Source organism: Pseudoliparis swirei, chromosome 2 (genome assembly GCF_029220125.1).
Source record: "Pseudoliparis swirei isolate HS2019 ecotype Mariana Trench chromosome 2, NWPU_hadal_v1, whole genome shotgun sequence".
NCBI lineage: Eukaryota > Metazoa > Chordata > Actinopteri > Perciformes > Liparidae > Pseudoliparis > Pseudoliparis swirei.
Window position 1 is genome coordinate 16,018,681 of NC_079389.1, and position 20,003 is coordinate 16,038,683.

Below are 20,003 nucleotides of genomic sequence, written 5' to 3' on the forward strand. Positions count from 1 at the left end.
GTATTGAACCATGGGGTTGAGGGGGAGGGGGGGGGTGATGAGTTACGTTACAGTTGCTCTCATAACATAACATATGATTAAGAACTATGTATATAAAAATGTTTTCTTTACAATATAATGACAATACATATGAAAAGATGAAAAAAAGAAGCAGTTTAAAAGTCTGCCTCTAATGTTGATGTCGGAACACATCTCTTCTGACTATATCTGGATTAAAACACAGATTAGCACTTCAGTGGCACTTTTAAGCACAGCTTTGCTTCAGCAACACACCTTTTGAATATTCAAACCTGTTTTGAGCATCAATGCATACTTGACACTGAAGAGGACCTAGTTCCTTAAATGTGCAAATGTTTTGATGCTAAACTTCATTTGATCAATGATCGGTGATTTCTTCTATTCAGGGTGGTTTTTTTTCTGTGTTGCTTTCTGCTCTTTTTATTTTCGGCCTGTGTGAACCCAGCGTGCTCTTCATGAACAGAACATGACTTTCTGTAGAAAATTCAAAACATCATTTATTTCTACAATTTAAAAGCATGAAAGACAAACACAAAATATGTATTAATCCTAAAATCAAGAATTTGTGGCAGACGACCCCAAACCGATCACCAGTGCATATGATGTATAAATTGATATGTAACACTGAATCAATTAAACACGTCTACCTTTTTCTAGTCTAGTCAAGGGTTTATTTGATCCTAAATACAATGTAATCTTTAAGTTGATAACATGTGTATATGTCTATTCTGGTGGAAGCAGTTCATGAGTAAATGTTTGTACAGGTAGTTACAAGGAACCACTTAGACGCAGCTGTTCCATGACAAACACCAAACGGTTCTGCATGTGGTCAGCAAGGTCAGCTGGTTAAGTGAGCTTCAACGTAGACTCGCTGTTGGAGGGTTTTATAACCCACTCACACTCCCCACTAATTAATTTGGGATGGCATTTAATACGGTGGACCCTCCACGCAACCGTGCCAACGGAGTAGAAGTGGGCCGGTAGAGGGTGTGGGGGCCGGAGGAGTCCAACTGACAGCCAATGTAGCACTTAAAGTGATATTTAGAAGCATTCTAACATTGAACAAAAGTGAAGTAAAACATGAATCTACCACAAAATACAATCTGAGATGACATTACATTTGTAATCTAAAACACAAGGTAAGGTGAAACACCTTCCTCAAGAAGGTTCTAGACGTCACAGGCCCAGGCATGGCCGACGGTCTTGTACAATGTGATGCTATTTTGTAGATTATGGGCTTTGATGGGGAAAAATCTGAGGGCTGATTTATGTGTTGAGTTCGCCAGAACCGCCACCATTGCATATATATATACAGGACTGTCTCAGAAAATTAGAATATTTTGATAAAGTTCTTTATTTTCTGTAATGCAATTAAAAAAAAAAAAAAATGTCAATGTTCTTCATTCATTATTTATTGAAAGTGATATTTTTGAGCCCTTTTATTCTTTTTAAATTGCTTTGATTATAGCTTACAGAAAGAAAACTCTAAATCCTATCTCATAAAATTTTAAATTTTTAAAAAACAAAAGTTGGAAACAAAAGCTTGTTTGTGCTCAGGAGGCCTTTCAGGTGTCAGGAAAGGTTTTTCGAGGTTTTCAAGTTTTTTGTTTAATACCCTTTAAGTATACTTTAGTATGCTTTCTACTTATTAAGATATATTTAAGAGAGGATATATGAGTTTTCTTTCTTATAAAGCATAAATCATAATAAAATCAAATATTTTTAGCTTGTTTGTTTTCAATTGAGATAATAAATGATATTTTTATTTTTGTTTTTTTAATTGCATTACAGAAAATAAAGAACTTCATCACAATATTCTAATTTTCTGAGACAGTCCTGTATATATAATATACCCTTACATTCCTCACTATGGCAAGTGCATTTTCTCATTGAAACCTGCAAGAAATGGAGACATAAAGTCAGTTGGCTTTGTTAGTCAGGAACTACAGTACGTTTCTTTCTTCTAAAATCAAGTGTATATTAGTTCACATAGAGTAAGTGAGGAGTTCTGCACTCACCTCACATTGAAAACCCATTCAGGTCTGACAATGTCTGCAGTGTTGCTGATTGCAGTCGTGTCCCCCCTGCTGAGCTGCACATCCACCGAGCCCTCAATAACAATGGGCTCCTCCACCCTCCCCCCTCTCTCTGTGACGACTGACCAGGTGAGAAGACAGCTGGAGAAACTACACCAGCGCAGAGCTGAAGGTCCTGATGGCATCAGCCCCAGGGTCCTAAAGACCTGCGCCACCCAGCTGTCTGGTGTCCTGCAGCGCCTCTTCAACCTCAGCCTGAGGCTGGGGGAAGTCCCGGTGCTGTGGAAGACGTCGTGCCTGGTCCCTGTCCCAAAGTCAGCACCATCTGGCCACCGGGTCGCCTCACCTCCCATGTGATGAAGGTGCTGGAGAGGCTGGTCTTGGCCACCTCCGGCCGCAGGTGAAATCATCGTTGGACCCTCTGCAATTTGCTTACCAGCCTCATGTGGAGTGGGCGCCATCATCTACCTGCTGCTCAGTCGCACCTGGATGGAACCGGTGTCTCTGTGTGAGTCACTTTCTTTGTCTTCTCCAGTGCATTTAACACCATCCAGCCACTGCTGCTGCACCATCTCCTGGATCACTGACTACCTCACAGGCAGACCACAGTTTGTCAGAATGGCCGTGTGCTGTCTGGAGAGTGGTCAGTGATGTTGGGCCCGGAACTGTTCTGTCTCCTTCCTCTTCACCCTGTACACCACTTCCAGTACAACATGCCATCTGCAGAGGAGGGCAGTGGTGAGGACTTTGACCACCTGCAGACCAGAGAGAGTGGACATGGTGGACAAGAAGGGGATGAAGATCCTTCAGCGTGTGCAGTCGGTTGGCAAGATGCTGGAGTTTGCCATTCTGCTGGGGGCCGGTGACAGCAGCACTTAACAAACTGGTTAGGAGCAGCATCGGCTGCCAGCTGGATGGTGTCCATGACAGAGTACTTTCTCCGCTGCCACAAGGAGAGATGCCCTATGAGGCTCTACAACAGTTCACCTCTTGCCAGATCACCCTAACCCTTCTTATATTTTGTGTTTTGTTTTTTTATTCTTGTGTGTTGCTGCTACTGACTCGACAAATTTCCCCTTGGGGATTAATAAAGTATATATCTATCTATATCTATCTATCTATCTATAACCTCTAAAACGTAAGTCTTTCCATCCCTGACTGTCTTTTGCATAATGAATATGTCCACGAAAAAGAAACCACCCATTTGATTCAGTAGAGGTGTTATAATATGTAACACTTCCTCTAGCTAAGGACTATAATCAAAATATACTCATTTCAATATTAATGCATAATCCTCATTTTTAGAAAAAGTGATCCATGTTGTCTTCTCTTTGATGACTGAAATGGAGTTTATTGGGGCTTCGCCAGGATGTAATCACACACCTTGTATCCAAACTACACTGATGATTTCTTAGGCTGTTTTTGGTCACATGTGCAGCAGCACATTCAAGTCCTTTGTATACCGCAGTGCACTCTCAGCTCAAAGCATGATTCATGACACAATCATGCAACAACGATTAACATTGGTAAAAGCTTTTAATACATATTGACTGTAATATATTTAAAATGAATGTCTTGTTATTTACGGTAAACAAATATATTATTGTAATTTCACAACTAGGATAAGTTGATGAATGCTTTATCCCCCTACACAAAGATTCACCAGAAGTGATCATCATCATTTACATACTAATCATGTCTTGTAAACTGGTGTTCAATGTTCATGTGAAATTAAAATTGTCGCGAGCTTAAACGTGATATGAATGCAGGTCTTGATAAATGGCTGGGTATGCTTTATAAAATTACAATTTTATCTACGGACTGACCATTGAGGAAATTCAGTTCGAGGTGCAATGACTGGAACTCCTACATCTCTAAGCCCTGCTTTAGCGTTTGATGGTGAATCTGTGCTGACACGAACAAGACCTCTTTTCTCCGGGATGTTCTGCGCACGTTGGGATCTCCGTGTCTACTTTAAATGTAAAGCTCCAATGAACTCATTTAAACACCCCACTATGTGCTGAAATGTCATCCTGGGGAAGCTATTATACTCTGGATTCAAGACCCTTGTGTTTTCTCGTGAAAAATAAAAGCCATGTCTAGTCCCTGAAGACGAGGAGTGTGCTTTTAATGTGGAAGTAAAACTCTAAATCCTGCCGCTAATCCAACTTAATTCCACACTATAATCAATACTTTGCAACAGGTTTTTTCCATGCAAATTAATTCCCATTCTATGATAATCTTTTAATACTGTCTTACCATCTCATTCGTGTACCTGCTTTGTTCTCTAACCATGTTGACAAAGTGAATCATAGAGTTTTTAGAAATTGTAACCGTCTCTGCATTTCCTTTAAAGTATAAGGAATAGTCTAAAGCTAATTCATTCTCTGCAAATGAAAATGGGACACCTTAATCTGCCCATCGTTTTCCAATTTAAAATCACTGGCAGTAAGACTAGCAGAACATTGAGCGCATGACTGTGATGAACCGGCTGAAACTCACAGTCCGGTAGTTCTCAACTGTGTCCCACTGGCCTGGTGGGCCCTTTATGAAGACCACAAGATGCACTGGGCATCATGCTCCGCCCATAAAGTGACACAGCACGCAGGACTGCATGAAACCCACAGAAAAAGGCACGAGAATGAATTAGCAGCAGGCAGCTTGTTTGTGAAACAATGTTGCTCATCTTGTCTGATTGTCTGAGCTGCTCAAGATGGTGTGAGTTTGAGAGAAAAAGTAAACTGCAACACATGTTTGTTTATAAACTGCATTTGTTGCAAATCAACGCGTGTATATATAGGTATATATGTGCATGCAATATCTACATTGGAAGTGAAGTGACATTATCACGCTAACGGCATGTCTATGATTGTGTGTTGGCCAAAGCATGGCAGACCGACTGTTAACACAGTCACACAGATGGAGCACTAAAGATGCTGGTTTGCTGCTGACTGTATACACACAGAGTTAACATCCCATCTTCATTCATGCTGCAAGGCGAAAGCAACACCTTAGCAGCACCTTCAGTCCTCTGGATGCATTTGATCACTGTAGGCCTACTTCTGTGGAGGTCAGAGAGTTCAATTTCGCCTACTATCGCTGGAGTTCACGGTTTTCAGAGACAAGATCCAAAAGACAAATTGTGTAAAACCAAACTGCATCTAAGAGAGACAAGGTTAGCAACTAGCTGGACGACACCAAAGCAGAGCTAAACGGAGAATGAATGTTTTGGTTGGTGGCCAATAATCGGCATACTTTGCTAAAAAGTTGGCTATATTAATTTCAACTTTTTTTGCCGCCCACAATTGGCCAGACTATAAATTATTCGTAAATATCTTTGTAGCCTAAATAAGATAAGCAGTTTATAATTGAGTTTTACTGCTCTGGAAATCTACATGGTCATTTATAACTGAGGATTTGTTTCTTGCTCTAGCTTGGCAGAAGATAAACGATACAAACTTATACAGGACGGAGACATTCTCCATGCATGTGCACACAACTAAATGAGGTCACCTTGTTGGCTTTCCACAGCGCAGCACTGACACGGCCCTAATACCGTGGTTCTTTGTGGTTACATTCACATTCATGGACTGGAAAATAAAAGTAGTGGTCGGAATTGAACAAATAAAAGAAAACAAAAAACGCTTGTTCAAAGTGGAAGAAAACACTTTTTTGTTCTTATTAAATACTTAAATAGTAGTAGTCTAGTGTATTTCACAAGTGGTCTGTCAGTCATGCATGTTAAGGTGGGTTTTTATTTGGATCACCGATGGGCTTTTAAAATGAGGAGCTGGACGACCACAACACATTTAGCATCAGAGAAAAATGGATGCAGACAGTAAGATTCAAGTCAACCATTATCCATTGTGTATTTTTTTTTCAGAGCTCACATCAGCACTTGACATATGGTTTAACATGAGTAGTGGGACCCTTCTGGCAGAAATATTGCTGCGGGCCCAGGAGAGTCTGCCATGGTCTCCTGAGAGAACAGATGCAAAAATATGTTTTAAACGCACTTCCCATCACTCATTTAGTACTGCCTTCGTTTTATTGCCCAAATGGTGCACATGTTCACATCCTTTTATCGTTTCAAATCCTTTAATCAGAAAACAAGGGCGATATTAGAGCAGAGCTCAGGAGTGAGTTGCATTCTAAAAGAGTGCCTACAGAGTGCAGTGGCTCGGTGCACCAGGTTCTTGTTTTGTTCCGCGCTCTTCCTCCTCATTTGCATTCACAGTGGAGCACCCTGCTTGCCAAGCAGCTCACACGGCGAGGCCAAGGTCGGGTATTGTCTTGCTGCTCATACGCATCAGACCTCCCAGGTCCAAACCTCTCACACCTGACTGCCCACACAGCTAAATGTCTTTGAACAACACTGACGCGTTGGCAATGTAAGATCAACAAGTCTCAGGTCCTACACATCTTATCAGTGACAGAGGAAAGCCAGTCAAGCCCCCATGCAGATGAGTATCAGTGTAAATAGAAATGATGGTCTAATTTTCCAGGGCTCTATACAATACTAGATAATTACAGGATGTGCCGGCATAAATGACTTTAAACCCAAACTCTTTATTGTTCTAAGTAGCGCCCCAAATGAAGCCCCGATGACATCAGTTGGCAGTGTATAGCGATCGGAATCCTTCACATCTTTGCGAATAGCTGCTCAAATATCCAAATGCACTTTGACAAAAATGACACCACACCGAGATTGTTTTTTTTTCTTCACTTTAACGAAGCAATACCCCTAAAAGTTTCTAATGGTCTAGAAGAATCTTCCAAATGACCTTTGCACAAAGCTTTACAAGGCATATTTTGTCAGGTAAGCTTCCCATGGCATATAAATGGCACATTTAGAGTGAATTAACGTCGTGAGCTGTTTTTAATGTCACACTTGCTTCGCTGTGACCTTGCATGAAACATTTCCTTCTCATCTCACATTGATGATAGACTGCTGCATTTTGGTTTATGAGGATTTTATGCTCATCTCCTCTCTCGTATGTTACACCAGGTGGCAGATGTGACAATTCAACGGTTCCATCGGCATTCTTCAAACACGCTGTAAGACAGCTCTGAGAACACTTGTCGACATATTTTTCCTTCCTCCATAAAATTAGAATTGTTTTACTTTTTCATACCTTCGGTGACCAGTGTTTAACGACAGAGATTATGATGCAGTAGAATGCAAGAATGTGTCAATGTATGAAAAGTTGTCTGTGCATGATTTTGAATGGCTTTTCTTTGAGCACATGCCACCTATTTTAAATGAGGAAGTGAGCAACATGACTTACAAAGTATAATGGGAGCAGAGGGATTGTCAGATGCTGGGATGCATATAATTCCAAATGCAATATGCCTCTCACTCGCCTGTTATACCATCTGGAATTGTTTGGGGAAATGCTGCAAGGCACGTATTTTATAAGAAGTAAGTGAAAATGTTGTGTGTTTGTCCCGCTCTTTTGCATTCGTCCTGTGCGTAGCTCGTGGAGCTTAGCACCAACACAGTCCACAGCACTTCTACTTGGGTGTGGCTCTTACACGGTTTGCTGTTTCTGCAAAGGTGAAATGTTGACATTAATCTTATATCCTCACATTATTTATTTAACTACACATATAATACATGTGAATAGGTTTAGGGGAGCCCAGGCAAAGACTGAAGAATGTCCATGCACTTTAAATCTGCACCTGACATGCTCCTGTGTCTTTGGTGAAATTGTTCTCCATTATTTTTCATTCAAAGCACAACAACATGAGTAAGACATACAGATAATTTGTTTGTAATAACTTGCAATGCAACTGTATTTGGATAGATTCACATATAACATACACTTACACGTCTTGACAAAAATGTGTGTAGCTATTTGTGTTTGAAATAAGGAAAAGCAATGTACAATTATGTATTTGACCACAGTGCACTTTTAACTTAAAGGGTGAGTGATTTAATTATGTATTGCATTTTCAGGAACAATATTGTTTCCTGACTGACTGGATGATGTCCAAAGCAACACATTGGGAACCCTCAAACAGAATTCTGGTCGACAATTGAACCAGAAATCAATTGATGGCAGGCAAGTTGAGGTAACTATAGCAACAACACGAACGTGAGCTTGACCTTGAGACATATCTGTTACTCTGCCATAAGACTGAAAAGTGTACGAAAGTGATTACTGAGCCAGTTGCAGTTAAAGCGTCTAGTGGACTGGGTGAACCTGTATTTCACCATGAATAATATGACAAGTAACAAAATATTGTGATTTTGACAGAACCTAGTTTGATAATTTGTAATAATATAAAGCAACTACAGTATTCACCAAGCTTCAGCATCACATTGCAGTCCTCTTTGCCTCCATAATCTTCATTGTATCAGGAGACTTAGTGCATTCTTCACTTTAAACAGATTTGATTGATGTTATACGTCCTTCTATGTGATGCATTGAATACCTGTGCTATTAATGAACACCTCATTATACTGTAGGAATTTCAAATCACGTGCCAGACCTCTAAAATACTCTGAAACATCTACTTTATGCAATGACTGACCCACATCTTTATAATTCCTTAACCTATTGGTTAACATGTACACCACTTTTGATATACCTATCCCATATTTCCAAGCCTGAATTGTTTTAAATTCAAGCCGGTCATAACGCGGTTTGTGTCCTACATGGTCACACAGTTGGAAACAACTTTTTGTTTTATTAATCAGGTGCCTTGAAGATTTTTCACGACACGCTATTGTACATTCCCGATCTCATTTGTACCTCAGTAATCTGTTTGGCTACATTTGTTTCTGTATTATTCAGTTATGCCCTTGGACTGCAGTCTTTGGAGCAGCAGGGAGCCTCGTTGTGGAGAGAATGGTATATACATTGTCACCATTATACAGTGTGTACTGGCCTCTGCAGACAGTGCAGCACACACACACACACACACACACACACACCATGGCATTGAAGTTGGGCTTGATCTCCAGCCTATAGGCAGTTAAACACAGAATGTGTATCTTACCGTGGAGAGCTAAAGTACAGAGCCCTGACATTAAATTGGAAAAGTTGGCATACTTGAACATCCATTGACAGAAAATCATGTCTCATGTGCCAAGGCTAATGGCATAATGAAGGCATGATAAAGTTGACTTGACTGACAGGACTAATCTTAAAAATCTCATGTCAGAATTACTGCCTGGTTGACCTTTCATTCAGCGGATGTGGAAGGACAAACCCTTTTTTATTTTTTTTTGCAAACCATCAGCTAACCCTGAACTTTCCTTCATTTAAGGGTATCAACAAGAGCTGTTAGCAAACAATTCTGCTACCTGTGCAACTCACTAAATGCACTGCCACAGGGACTGGACAATGTGATGTGATGTGAAGCTTGCTTTAATTAAGGGATCATTCCTGTTGGTGTCAATGGCTTTAACATTCTCTTCTTCAAGAGCACACGACAAAAAAGACAACACGACAAAAGGTCAGCATGTCTGAACTGAAGTTGTGTCCGTACACAGGACTGCCTTGGTAACCAAGCTCGCCATTAGGAATCATTCATTTTCAGATAGAAAATACATTCATATTTGGATTCACACTTTGTGTAACAGTTTAGCTCCACGCCTTCCTTTTTGTAATAGTTGTTTTCATCCTGTCACACCATCTCGTCAATCCAACTCCCATCACCTGCCTCTGATCACTCCCTCGTTAGTCCCTCATTCCCTTCACCTGGTCCTCACGCCCTTCTCACCTGCAGCCCATCCCCTCATTAGTCCCTCACTATTTAGCTCCCTCACTTCCACTTGTCCTCTGCCAGATTGTCTTGTGTTTTCGTGCCAAGTTCTCCAGCGTTATTAGTTGGAATGCTTCAGCAGTCCAACTCTTGTTCTTGTCATCTTTATTTAAACTTCTCTTTTTTTTTAAATTCAGCTTCTTCAGGAATAGAGGGGAAAGACTTTTCATGTTTCAAATGTTCGTATATTTAAATACTTTTATGTTATTTTTAATTCATCAGTTCCTATGGAGAAAATATTCAACATTAAAAAGCTTACAGTATCTTCATATTTTCAGCAAATTCAGCTATTTAATTTTTCCTATGTTCAGATAGCCTTCAGCTATTACTGTATATTTTCAAATATTTTTTATCTTTTCAAATTAATTTTTTTATGGAATAAATTATGAATGGAATCCAATGGGGGAAATCTTCAAATCCGCTTCAACTTTAAAAGCTTACAATATCGGCATACATTCAGCTAAAGAAACAATTACACCTTTAAAATGTTGACGGAAGTGATGTCTATAACTTTATAATTCAACTTCTTTTCATATCTCGTATAGTTATTTAATTGTTACCATTTTAGTTTTATGTGTTTTTCCGCTCCTCCTGGAGTTTTCAATGGGTGTGTGTGTGGGACCTTAGAGCTGTGACGTCGTCGCTAGAGTGCAATGCTGCTTCAGAATCTTGCGAAAAAAAGATTTGTATATTCAATTCAATTCAATTCAGTTTATTTGTATAGCCCAATTTCACAAATTACAAATTTGTCTCGGAGTGCTTTACAATCTGTACACATAGACATCCCTGCCCCAAAACCTCACATCGGACCAGGAAAAACTCCCAAATAACCCTTCAGGGGGAAAAAAAGGGAAGAAACCTGGAGGAGAGCAACAGAGGAGGATCCCTCTCCAGGATGGACAGATGCAATAGATGTCACTATGGCCACAATTCTTCCTCTTTAGACATTATTTTTTGATAAAGTAGTAGGGAATCTTGTGCTTGTCGTAGACATGTAACTGTGGAATCCAACAGTTTTCTAGAGAAGCCTTAACGAGGGGAGAAGTCCGGCTTTCTCCTCAGTCATCTCCATTGAAAACCTGACGACATTTTAACTTTTTTTAAGGAAACAGGAACATTTTCTGAACTGCGATTAAACTCTCATTTCTAAACCTAAAAAATATTTAAGGACATGTAAACGTTCACACAAGCGTTGAGCATCTCCTAATCTAGACGTCTTTAGGATCAGTTATGGAAGGGGAGAGACAGACAGGAAGGGGAGAGACAGACAGGAGGGGAGAGACAGACAGGAAGGGGAGAGACAGACAGGAAGGGGAGAGACAGACAGGAGGGGAGAGACAGACAGGAAGGCGAGAGACAGACAGGAAGGGAGATACAGACATGGAGGGGAGAGACAGACAGGAAGGGAGAGACAGACAGGAGGGGGAGAGACAGACAGGAGGGAGAGACAGACAGGAGGGAGAGACAGACAGGAGGGGAGAGACAGACAGGAAGGGAGAGACAGACAGGAAGGGAGAGACAGACAGGAGGGAGAGACAGACAGGAGGGAGAGACAGACAGGAGGGGAGAGACAGACAGGAGGGGAGAGACAGACAGGAAGGGGAGAGACAGACAGGAGGGGAGAGACAGACAGGAAAGGGAGAGACAGACAGGAAGGGGAGAGACAGACAGGAAGGGAGAGACAGACATGGAGGGGAGAGACAGACATGGAGGGGAGAGACAGACATGGAGGAGAGAGACAGACATGGAGGAGAGAGACAGACATGGAGGAGAGACAGACAGGAGAGAGACAGACATGGAGGGGAGAGACAGACAGGAGGGGAGAGACAGACAGGAAGGGAGAGACAGACAGGAAAGGGAGAGACAGACAGGAGGGGAGAGACAGACAGGAGGGGAGAGACAGACAGGAGGGAGAGACAGACAGGAAGGGAGAGACAGACAGGAAGGGAGAGACAGACAGGAGGGGAGAGACAGACAGGAGGGAGAGACAGACAGGAGGGAGAGACAGACAGGAAAGGGAGAGACAGACAGGAAGGGAGAGACAGACAGGAAAGGGAGAGACAGACAGGAAAGGGAGAGACAGACAGGAAGGGAGAGACAGACAGGAAAGGGAGAGACAGACAGGAAAGGGAGAGACAGACAGGAAGGGGAGAGACAGACAGGAGGGGTAGAGACAGACAGGAGGGGAGAGACAGACAGGAAGGGAGAGACAGACAGGAAGGGAGAGACAGACAGGAGGGGAGAGACAGACAGGAAAGAGAGAGACAGACAGGAGGGGAGGAATTGGGCTACTTTTGAAGTGTTGCCGTGGGTTGCTTTTTTTGTCCGCTGGTTCGGGTAGACCTATTTTGCATGCAAATTACATGAATATCTTTAAATAAAAAGCCATATTTTAAATGAAATAATTTATTTATCCCCAAATCCTACCATAAACTTATTTTAATGCTGGCATACTAAACATTTGGTGTTACTTTGTAGATATTACAATACATTTGGCAATGATAGCAATGCTGTTGGACTTTAAAAGCAGTGTATATGGTTTGGCACGGGCATATTTTGAGTTCTGATATTGGTCTGGTTTTTGGGCTGGTTTTGATTGGCCATTGGGCTGGTTTTGTCACACAGACCTGGCAACCCTGCATGTAACTGACCCGCATAGAGAAGTTGAGTAAGGAGTGGCGGGTCAATGCGGAGCACCACGTAATGAGCTTGTATCACATTTCAAGAAGAAGTTATCCCAGGTCGTTCGTGCTTATAAAAAGGATTTTGTGTTTTATTTATTTGTTTTTGCGAGTTTCCACTGAGAACTTCCCAAACATGGGGGTTTGGTGACAGTGAGTAGCCATCTGTCAGTCTTTTTAATAGTCATAATTAATTTATGGCACTTTCAGAGGCATAATGGTCGTAATTGTCATATAATTATACAGGAAAAATAGCAATTCATCCGCTTCAAGTTCCGGGATTTCCCTGTTATATAAGAGTCGTGATATAAGATGTTATGGCAGTTATATATGACAGTCAAAAACTGCTTAATGTAATAAGAAGGAAAAAAATCTATTATAGATCAAGTAAAATTCCCATTTCCATTACTTTAGTATGCTACATGTTATGGCACACAGGCGGCATTTTGAGTACAGTCGAGATCTGACACAAACTGGTCATTTGGTCACATATACTGACAGAGATATGAAGATACTGTAAGCTTTTTACAGTTGAAGATGTTCTCCATAGGATCTGATGAATTAAAAATAACATCAAAGTATTTAAATATACAAACATTTGAAACATTTGAAATTGAAAGGTCATTCCAATCTAATCCTGAAGAAGCTGAATTTTTAAATATTAGAATTGTTTAAATAGCTGAATATATGAAGGAGATGGAAAGGGACAAAAAAGGTACGGAAGAAATAGAATAATAATATAAAGAAGTTTAATAAAGAAGACAAGAACAAGAGTTGGACTGCTGAAGCATTCCAACTAATGAATGCAGTTTTTAATTATTACAAAAACAACCAATGACCAGAGGCTCAGACTAAATTAATTAATTATTTGATCTTTTATTATTTCTTTGATTTAATTTGGAGGGCTGTAGTCTGGAATTATGTAGATAATGTGTAGATAACGCATAGATAATATTGTATAGATAATAATGTGTAGATAATGTTAAGATAATATATAGATATGTATATATTATGTAAATAATATGAAGATAAAGCGTATATAATGTGTAGATGATGTGTAGATAATAATGTGTAGATAATGTTAAGATAATATATAGATAATATGTATATTATGTAGATAATGTGTAGATAATAATGTGTAGATAATATATAGATAATATGTAGATAATGTGCATATAATGTGTATATAATGTGTAGACAATAGTGTGTAGATAGTGTGAAGACAATAGTGTGTAGATAGTGAGGGAGGGAGGGAGAGAGAGACTAAATTAAAAAAACTAAATACTAAAAAACTAAAAACTAAATAGGCGGAGGTGGCAGGTGGAGGTGGCAGGTGAAGGTGGAGGTGGCAGGTGAAGGTGGAGGTGGCAGGTGGAGGCGGCAGGTGGAGGCGGCGGTGGCAGGTGAAGGCGGAGGTGGCAGGTGGAGGCGGCAGGTGGAGGTGGAGGTGGCAGGTGGAGGTGGCAGGTGGAGGCGGAGGTGGCAGGTGGAGGTGGCAGGTGGAGGCGGTGGCAGGTGAAGGCGGAGGTGGCAGGTGGAGGCGGCAGGTGGAGGTGGCAGGTGGAGCCGGCAGGTGGAGGTGGCGGTGGCAGGTGGAGGCGGCGGTGGCAGGTGAAGGCGGAGGTGGCAGGTGGAGGCGGCGGTGGCAGGTGAAGGCGGAGGTGGCAGGTGGGGGCAGGTGGAGGCGGCAGGTGGAGGCGGCGGTGGCAGGTGAAGGCGGAGGTGGCAGGTGGAGGCGGCGGAGGTGGCAGGTGGAGGCGGCAGGTGGAGGCGGCGGTGGCAGGTGAAGGCGGAGGTGGCAGGTGAAGGTGGCAGGTGGAGGCGGCGGTGGCAGGTGAAGGCGGAGGTGGCAGGTGGAGGCGGCAGGTGGAGGCGGCGGTGGCAGGTGAAGGTGGCAGGTGGAGGCGGTGGTGGCAGGTGAAGGCGGAGGTGGCAGGTGGAGGCGGCGGTGGCAGGTGAAGGCGGAGGTGGCAGGTGAAGGCGGAGGTGGCAGGTGAAGGCGGAGGTGGCAGGTGGAGGCGGAGGTGGCAGGTGAAGGCGGAGGTGGCAGGTGGGGGCAGGTGGAGGCGGCAGGTGAAGGCGGCGGAGGTGGCAGGTGGAGGCGGCGGTGGCAGGTGAAGGCGGAGGTGGCAGGTGGAGGCGGAGGTGGAAGGTGGAAGCGGCGGAGGTGGCAGGTGGAGGCGGCAGGTGGAGGCGGCGGTGGAGGGAGTTGGGAAGCTGGATCTGGAATGACATGATAGTGACAGGATGAAAACAACTAATACAAAAAGGAAGGCGTGGAGCTAAACTGTTACAATATGTGATGGAACACAACTCATCAGCCTCAGGGGGTGAAATGGACCTGCTGACCCCGGCGTGACGCGTCCCTCGACGTCATCACTCGGCGTCTTAGATGACAAAACACAACACAGCCATCAATGGCGTGACAAAGTGGAAGAGCCAGAGCACATGTTGGAGAGTCTCCACATGTTCCATGTCTGATGTCCAACGGGCCTGGTTTCATTCAATTCAATTCACTTTATTTGTATAGCCCAATTTCACAAATTACAAATGTGTCTCGGAGTGCTTTACAATCTGCACACATAGACATCCCTGACCTTTGACCTCACATCGGATCAGGAACAACTCCCAAACAACCCTTCAGGGGGAAAAAAGGTCAGAACCCTTGAGGAGAGAACAGAGGAGGATCCCTCTCCAGGATGGACAGAACAATAGATGTCATGTGACCAGAAGGAATCATGAGAGTTAAACACATTCAATGGATGTGACAGAGTGGATGAAGAGTTGGTAGTCGGCATATTCCACGATGGAGACCTCCACGATCCATAAGGCAGATGGCGGGAGAGAGGAGGATTGGGCGGAGTCTCAACAGGGCAGTGGCGTAGTCGGTAGCAGGAATTCCACGACCCAGACCTCGATGATCCATCATATCCATTGTATCTACTTTTAAAAGCCCTCTACACACACACACACACGCTCTCTACAAATATACGTGCTCTCGCCACCTGCTCTTCTTGCTCTATTTCCTCCAGTTCCCTTTGGGACAGGGCGTTGACAATTTCCACGCAGATGCAGTCCGACCAGACATTAACGACCGTGTTGAGGCGGTCTCTGAAAGAGGGAAACCGTCGTGTGCTATGAAAGCAGAGAATACATCTGCGTGACGCTGTTGATGACGATTCGATGAAAGCAGTGGAACTTACAGGATCCATTCCACGGCGAACAAGATGGAGGCGTTCTCCGTGGGTAAGCCCGCCACCTCCAGAACGAAGAGGGTGGTCACGGCTCCCGTCGCCGGGACCCCTGCTGCGCTGAGGCTGGAGATGCCCGCCAACACGCTGCAGACGAAACACACCGGCTGCTCACTGAGCGACTCGAGTCGGTTGATGAAGACACAGTCATGCAAAGCGGTTCTTCTCGTGTCCTAAACATGCCGTGTTACATCTTCCTGACCAACGCAACGACGGATGGTTTTTTAACATCGTTTTTACTCGAGGACCGAAGAGAGAGATTTAACCGCGACTCACCTAATTTCAATGACCCTGCTCAAGCCCAGTTCGATGCCGCTGAGCTGGGCGAGGAAGCCGACGGCGACCACCTCGTAAAGGGCCGACCCGTCCATGTTGACGGTGGTCGCGATGTGAAGCGGGCGATTCGCCGGTCCACGTCATTTCTCTCCACGCAGCATCGCAGAGTGACGGGCACCGTGGCCGAGCTTTGAGACACAGTGCACGCTTTCTCGTCACGCACGAGGCACGCGAGAGTAATCGCACACGTGAAATCCCTTTGGTGTTAGTTGCTTGACAATATTTGTTTTTAAAGTATCTGGCGGACACCTGAAAAGATCTTGTGTAATGTGAGAGGGAAGCAGGCAGCCTTTGGAAACATCTGGGGCCCCTTCAGAGACATTCTGCCATCTGTGGACTTGGCTGATCGTGGTGGTGTGAGCCTTCCTGGACCACGTCAAGTTAAGCCCGCTGCAGGTTCTTTCTTTTGGTTTTGTTTTGGGGGGGTCCACAATGATGTGTATGTTGTGAATACTGTATTGGTTTATGTGGATATAAATGTGTACGGATGGGTGCATGTCGATATGTTAATGAAAGGAAACTGAGAGCCATACAAGGGGAGGGGTGGGCTGGGGAAAAGTTTGTGTAATATTTTTGTTTTGTCTTGTTTTTTTTCTCCTTGTTTTCATCTTATGATGTTAAAAAAAAAAAACATCATCCTTGTGTGGTGTTTCTATAAGGCTATACATTTGTGTATTTTCTTTTTGTAAAATAATACTTTCAGTATAACAAACTGTAAATGCTGGCTATTTCACTACAAATATCCTGTCAAAAAATGTTTGTTAATAAAAATAAATCTTTTTAAAAAAAAGAGTATCTGGCGGATGAACATACAGACACAGACTAGAAGCACAGCCTCAAATATCCTCGTACCTGGAGGAGATCATCAGAGCAGTCAATAAGGCAGGGAGAATGCCCTTGATGCAACACCACAGGTTCCGTCTCACCAGTAGGCAGTACAAGGCCGGGAGAGCGACGCACCCGTGGATGAGGAGTCTGAAACACAGTTCAAGACACAATGACAGGAGATTAGCAGAAGGCTTCAGGCCCATTTGGTGTGTTTTAGTCTGACGGTGAAAACAATGGCGTGCGTGTGCTTGACAAACCAAAAGAACGAGCACGTTGTTCGTATGTCGGTGCACGTGAGGAAAGGAGAGCGTACCCGACAATAACCACCAACACAAACTCTCTGAGTCTATGCATGGTTTCCAGGTCGTAAACCGCAAAGATATTGCTGGCAATTATGGAGATCAATCCAAATGGCCAGAACCTGGAGAAAACACACAAAAAGAAAAGCAGAGGGAACCTCAATAACTTGGGACAGTAGTCTGATAATGCAATATTACTCCAAAAGAAAAAGGAAAAGGGGGAAAAACAAATATGATTGGGAATAAATATTGTACGAAATGCAACAATTATCTGAAACACTAACTGGTTATTTGTATTTGATTTTTATGTAACTAAGAGTAGCAGGGGGAAATATACTTTCTGTTCTAATAGAAAACCCTGCCAGAAGAAAAGATCCTGTTTTTAAAAGTCAAAGAGGAGCATAAACACTACGCTGCGGGATCTTTACTCAAGTTCTGTAAATAGGTGGAATATTGCAGCGTGGTATGGAATAAGCCGTTTCACTTCACCACATGATCAATTTGACCACTTCTTTGCACAGCGCGTTGATGGTCTTCATGTGGTCCACGATGACCTGGCCACTTTCCCCCATGCTCTTCAGGGCCACTCCAGTCAAAAGGGCGGACACGATCAGGCCCAGCGTGTTGGTGCCGTCCACATAGTGACCCTCCAGTTGCACAACAGTGTCATTCTGAAACAAGACGGGGGGGGTCAACATTCAGAGGGGTCTGAGGGCAACTACCACTACACTTCCAAAACAGAATCTTGATAGTGAGGAGGAAAAGATGTACCGTCTTCAGGCTAGAGTTAGAGTTCAACGAGTGATTTGAGAACCGCAGCCTCGTAGTCTTGTACTAAGAAAAGAAAGGAGTGTTCACGTAAATATGGCGTCGTCTCCCTCATATGGAAAAAGAGACGACATGGTCATAGAAATTAAAAAGATACCGCATCACGTTACTTGGGAGCACGTTCCTTTTAAGAATAAAGAAGAGTGAAACAGATTAGGCAGCTTACAAATGTTGACAAATCGCACACTGAATGCAGCTTGAACTCCGATGTCATGGCACTTCCTTCTCACCTCACGAGATCAATCAAGGAGTCCATGAAGGCGAACTCTACCTCCACCTGCTGATCGTCTTCGTCCTCGGTGTAAGCCGCCCCAGGCTTGATCACCAGGACCAGCATCAACCCTGCAAGCACGTGTTAGAGGTGAGCGTCAGAAGCGGCACGCGTGCTGCCGCTGGTCGACATGGTTCGTGACTTCATGAAACGATAGTTTAAATAGTCATTTTAAAAATTAGGTCACGACTTCATTGGTCTAACGAGGTCTCGATTTGAAGGGATTTCTAAACACACAACCACCGTCGTGAACAAGTTCTTTCTTTTTAGGTGTTAGACCTGGGCCATGGCTGTTTGTAACCAAAACTAAAGTGTTGCTCTTCAAGGATAATTCATAAACATACATTGTTGGAGCTATTTAATTTGACTTTTGTATTTAGGTTGTATTGTAAAGTAATATTGATTATTTATTGCTTACTTAGGTTATGTTTTGATATGTTAGTTGTTTCTTAGGATAGTTGTAATTTAGTTTAATATATATTAGTTGTAGGTTCACTGATTGGGTAACACTGGGCACCTGTGGCTATATGTAGAGGTGGATAGGCACAGGACAACATGCAAAGTGGCCAATTAAACTTTTACAGCACAGAGAGGAAGTGTCAACATTTTGTTTGTTCTTTTTGTTGGTTTAAATTGTTGGCGTAAATTGAATCAGAAACTAACAGTGGCGGTTTGATAAATATAAAGATAACAAATGGCCACTACATACATCATAAAAAAACACAAAATGTGAAAATGACTGCGAAGGTTGATGACATATAAACACTTAAATAAAACAGGAAAGGGTCTTCAAGCAATACAAAGTTGCTTCACGTTACATAAGTTCATTAGCTGTGTGATCGTAGGCAGAAATGTGCACCAAAAAAACGAAAAGTAGAACCAAAACCGTAATAGAGTAACATTTCTCTTACCTATCAGCACAGCGACAACTGTCGTGAGGACAAAGATGAAGGCCGCACGCAGAGCGATCTTCATGGGCGCTCTCAGGTTCAGTATTCCTACATTGAAAAAAATAAAAGATAATAAAATAATCATATACAAGGGTGCCTGTGATGTAAATGAAAAGCATTGCCAGAAAGCAGGGTTGAAATGGTACCCTCCTTCTGTATTCCCTATGTAGAAGATGGATACTAGATACGGGAGGGAGAAGTGAACCTCGGGTTTACCTAAAATGACACTCGTCACCATAATAGGAAGAGAGACAGTCTGAAGCCACCCCATCAGCAGCTCTCCTGGCAGGCGGAGGTAGTAGTGGCTCTCTTCAGAGTACGGGCGGAACCTCTTCATGCAGAAGCCTAATGCGGTCCCTGTGTGAAAAAAACAAAAACAACACAATATAATTACAATAAGCAAATGGTTTGAAATGCGTGAGACAAGGAATGGGAAAAGAAGGAAGGGGGCGGTAACACAATGCTATACAGTTTTTTTCTCCATTGTTGACACAAAAACATGGAACAAAGGACACAATTTTGAAGCACTTTCATCAACAAGACTCAAGACTATTTTCACTTAAACATACATTATAAATCACCCAGGACAGACATCTTCAGAGCTGCTATTAAAGCTAAGTTACATCCCGCTACACAATGATCATCGGAGCAATAAGTAAGCCTGAGCTTCAGATCAGCTGTAGCCTGATGGCTGCCTCCATGAAGAACACAATGTGGACGCAAAGACCAGCG

General features: G+C 43.0%; 1 protein-coding gene across 1 annotated transcript; it reads right to left on the minus strand.

The window, feature by feature from the left end:
- Positions 1–14,884: 14,884 nt before the first annotated feature.
- LOC130202198 (excitatory amino acid transporter 3-like) lies at positions 14,885–19,608 on the minus strand. Its single transcript, XM_056427571.1, has 11 exons — positions 19,488–19,608; positions 19,233–19,319; positions 18,281–18,392; positions 18,148–18,174; positions 17,994–18,003; positions 17,712–17,893; positions 17,237–17,344; positions 16,948–17,070; positions 15,712–15,846; positions 15,501–15,619; positions 14,885–14,895 (listed from the first exon to the last, which is right to left on the minus strand). The coding sequence occupies exons 1-11, from the start codon at positions 19,606–19,608 to the stop codon at positions 14,885–14,887; spliced, it is 1,035 nt and encodes a 344-aa protein (XP_056283546.1).
- Positions 19,609–20,003: the final 395 nt, after the last annotated feature.

Excerpts from the sequence above, each read along its gene's own strand:
- LOC130202198 (XM_056427571.1), bottom strand. The coding sequence starts at position 19,608 with ATGAAGAGGTTCCGCCCGTACTCTGAAGAGAGCCACTACTACCTCCGC. Across the intron at positions 19,320-19,487 it reads GGTGACGAGTGTCATTTTAG|GAATACTGAACCTGAGAGCG; the intron begins GTAAACCCGAGG and ends TTTTCAATGTAG. Across the intron at positions 15,847-16,947 it reads GCTCTGATGATCTCCTCCAG|CGTGTTGGCGGGCATCTCCA; the intron begins GTACGAGGATAT and ends TTTCGTCTGCAG.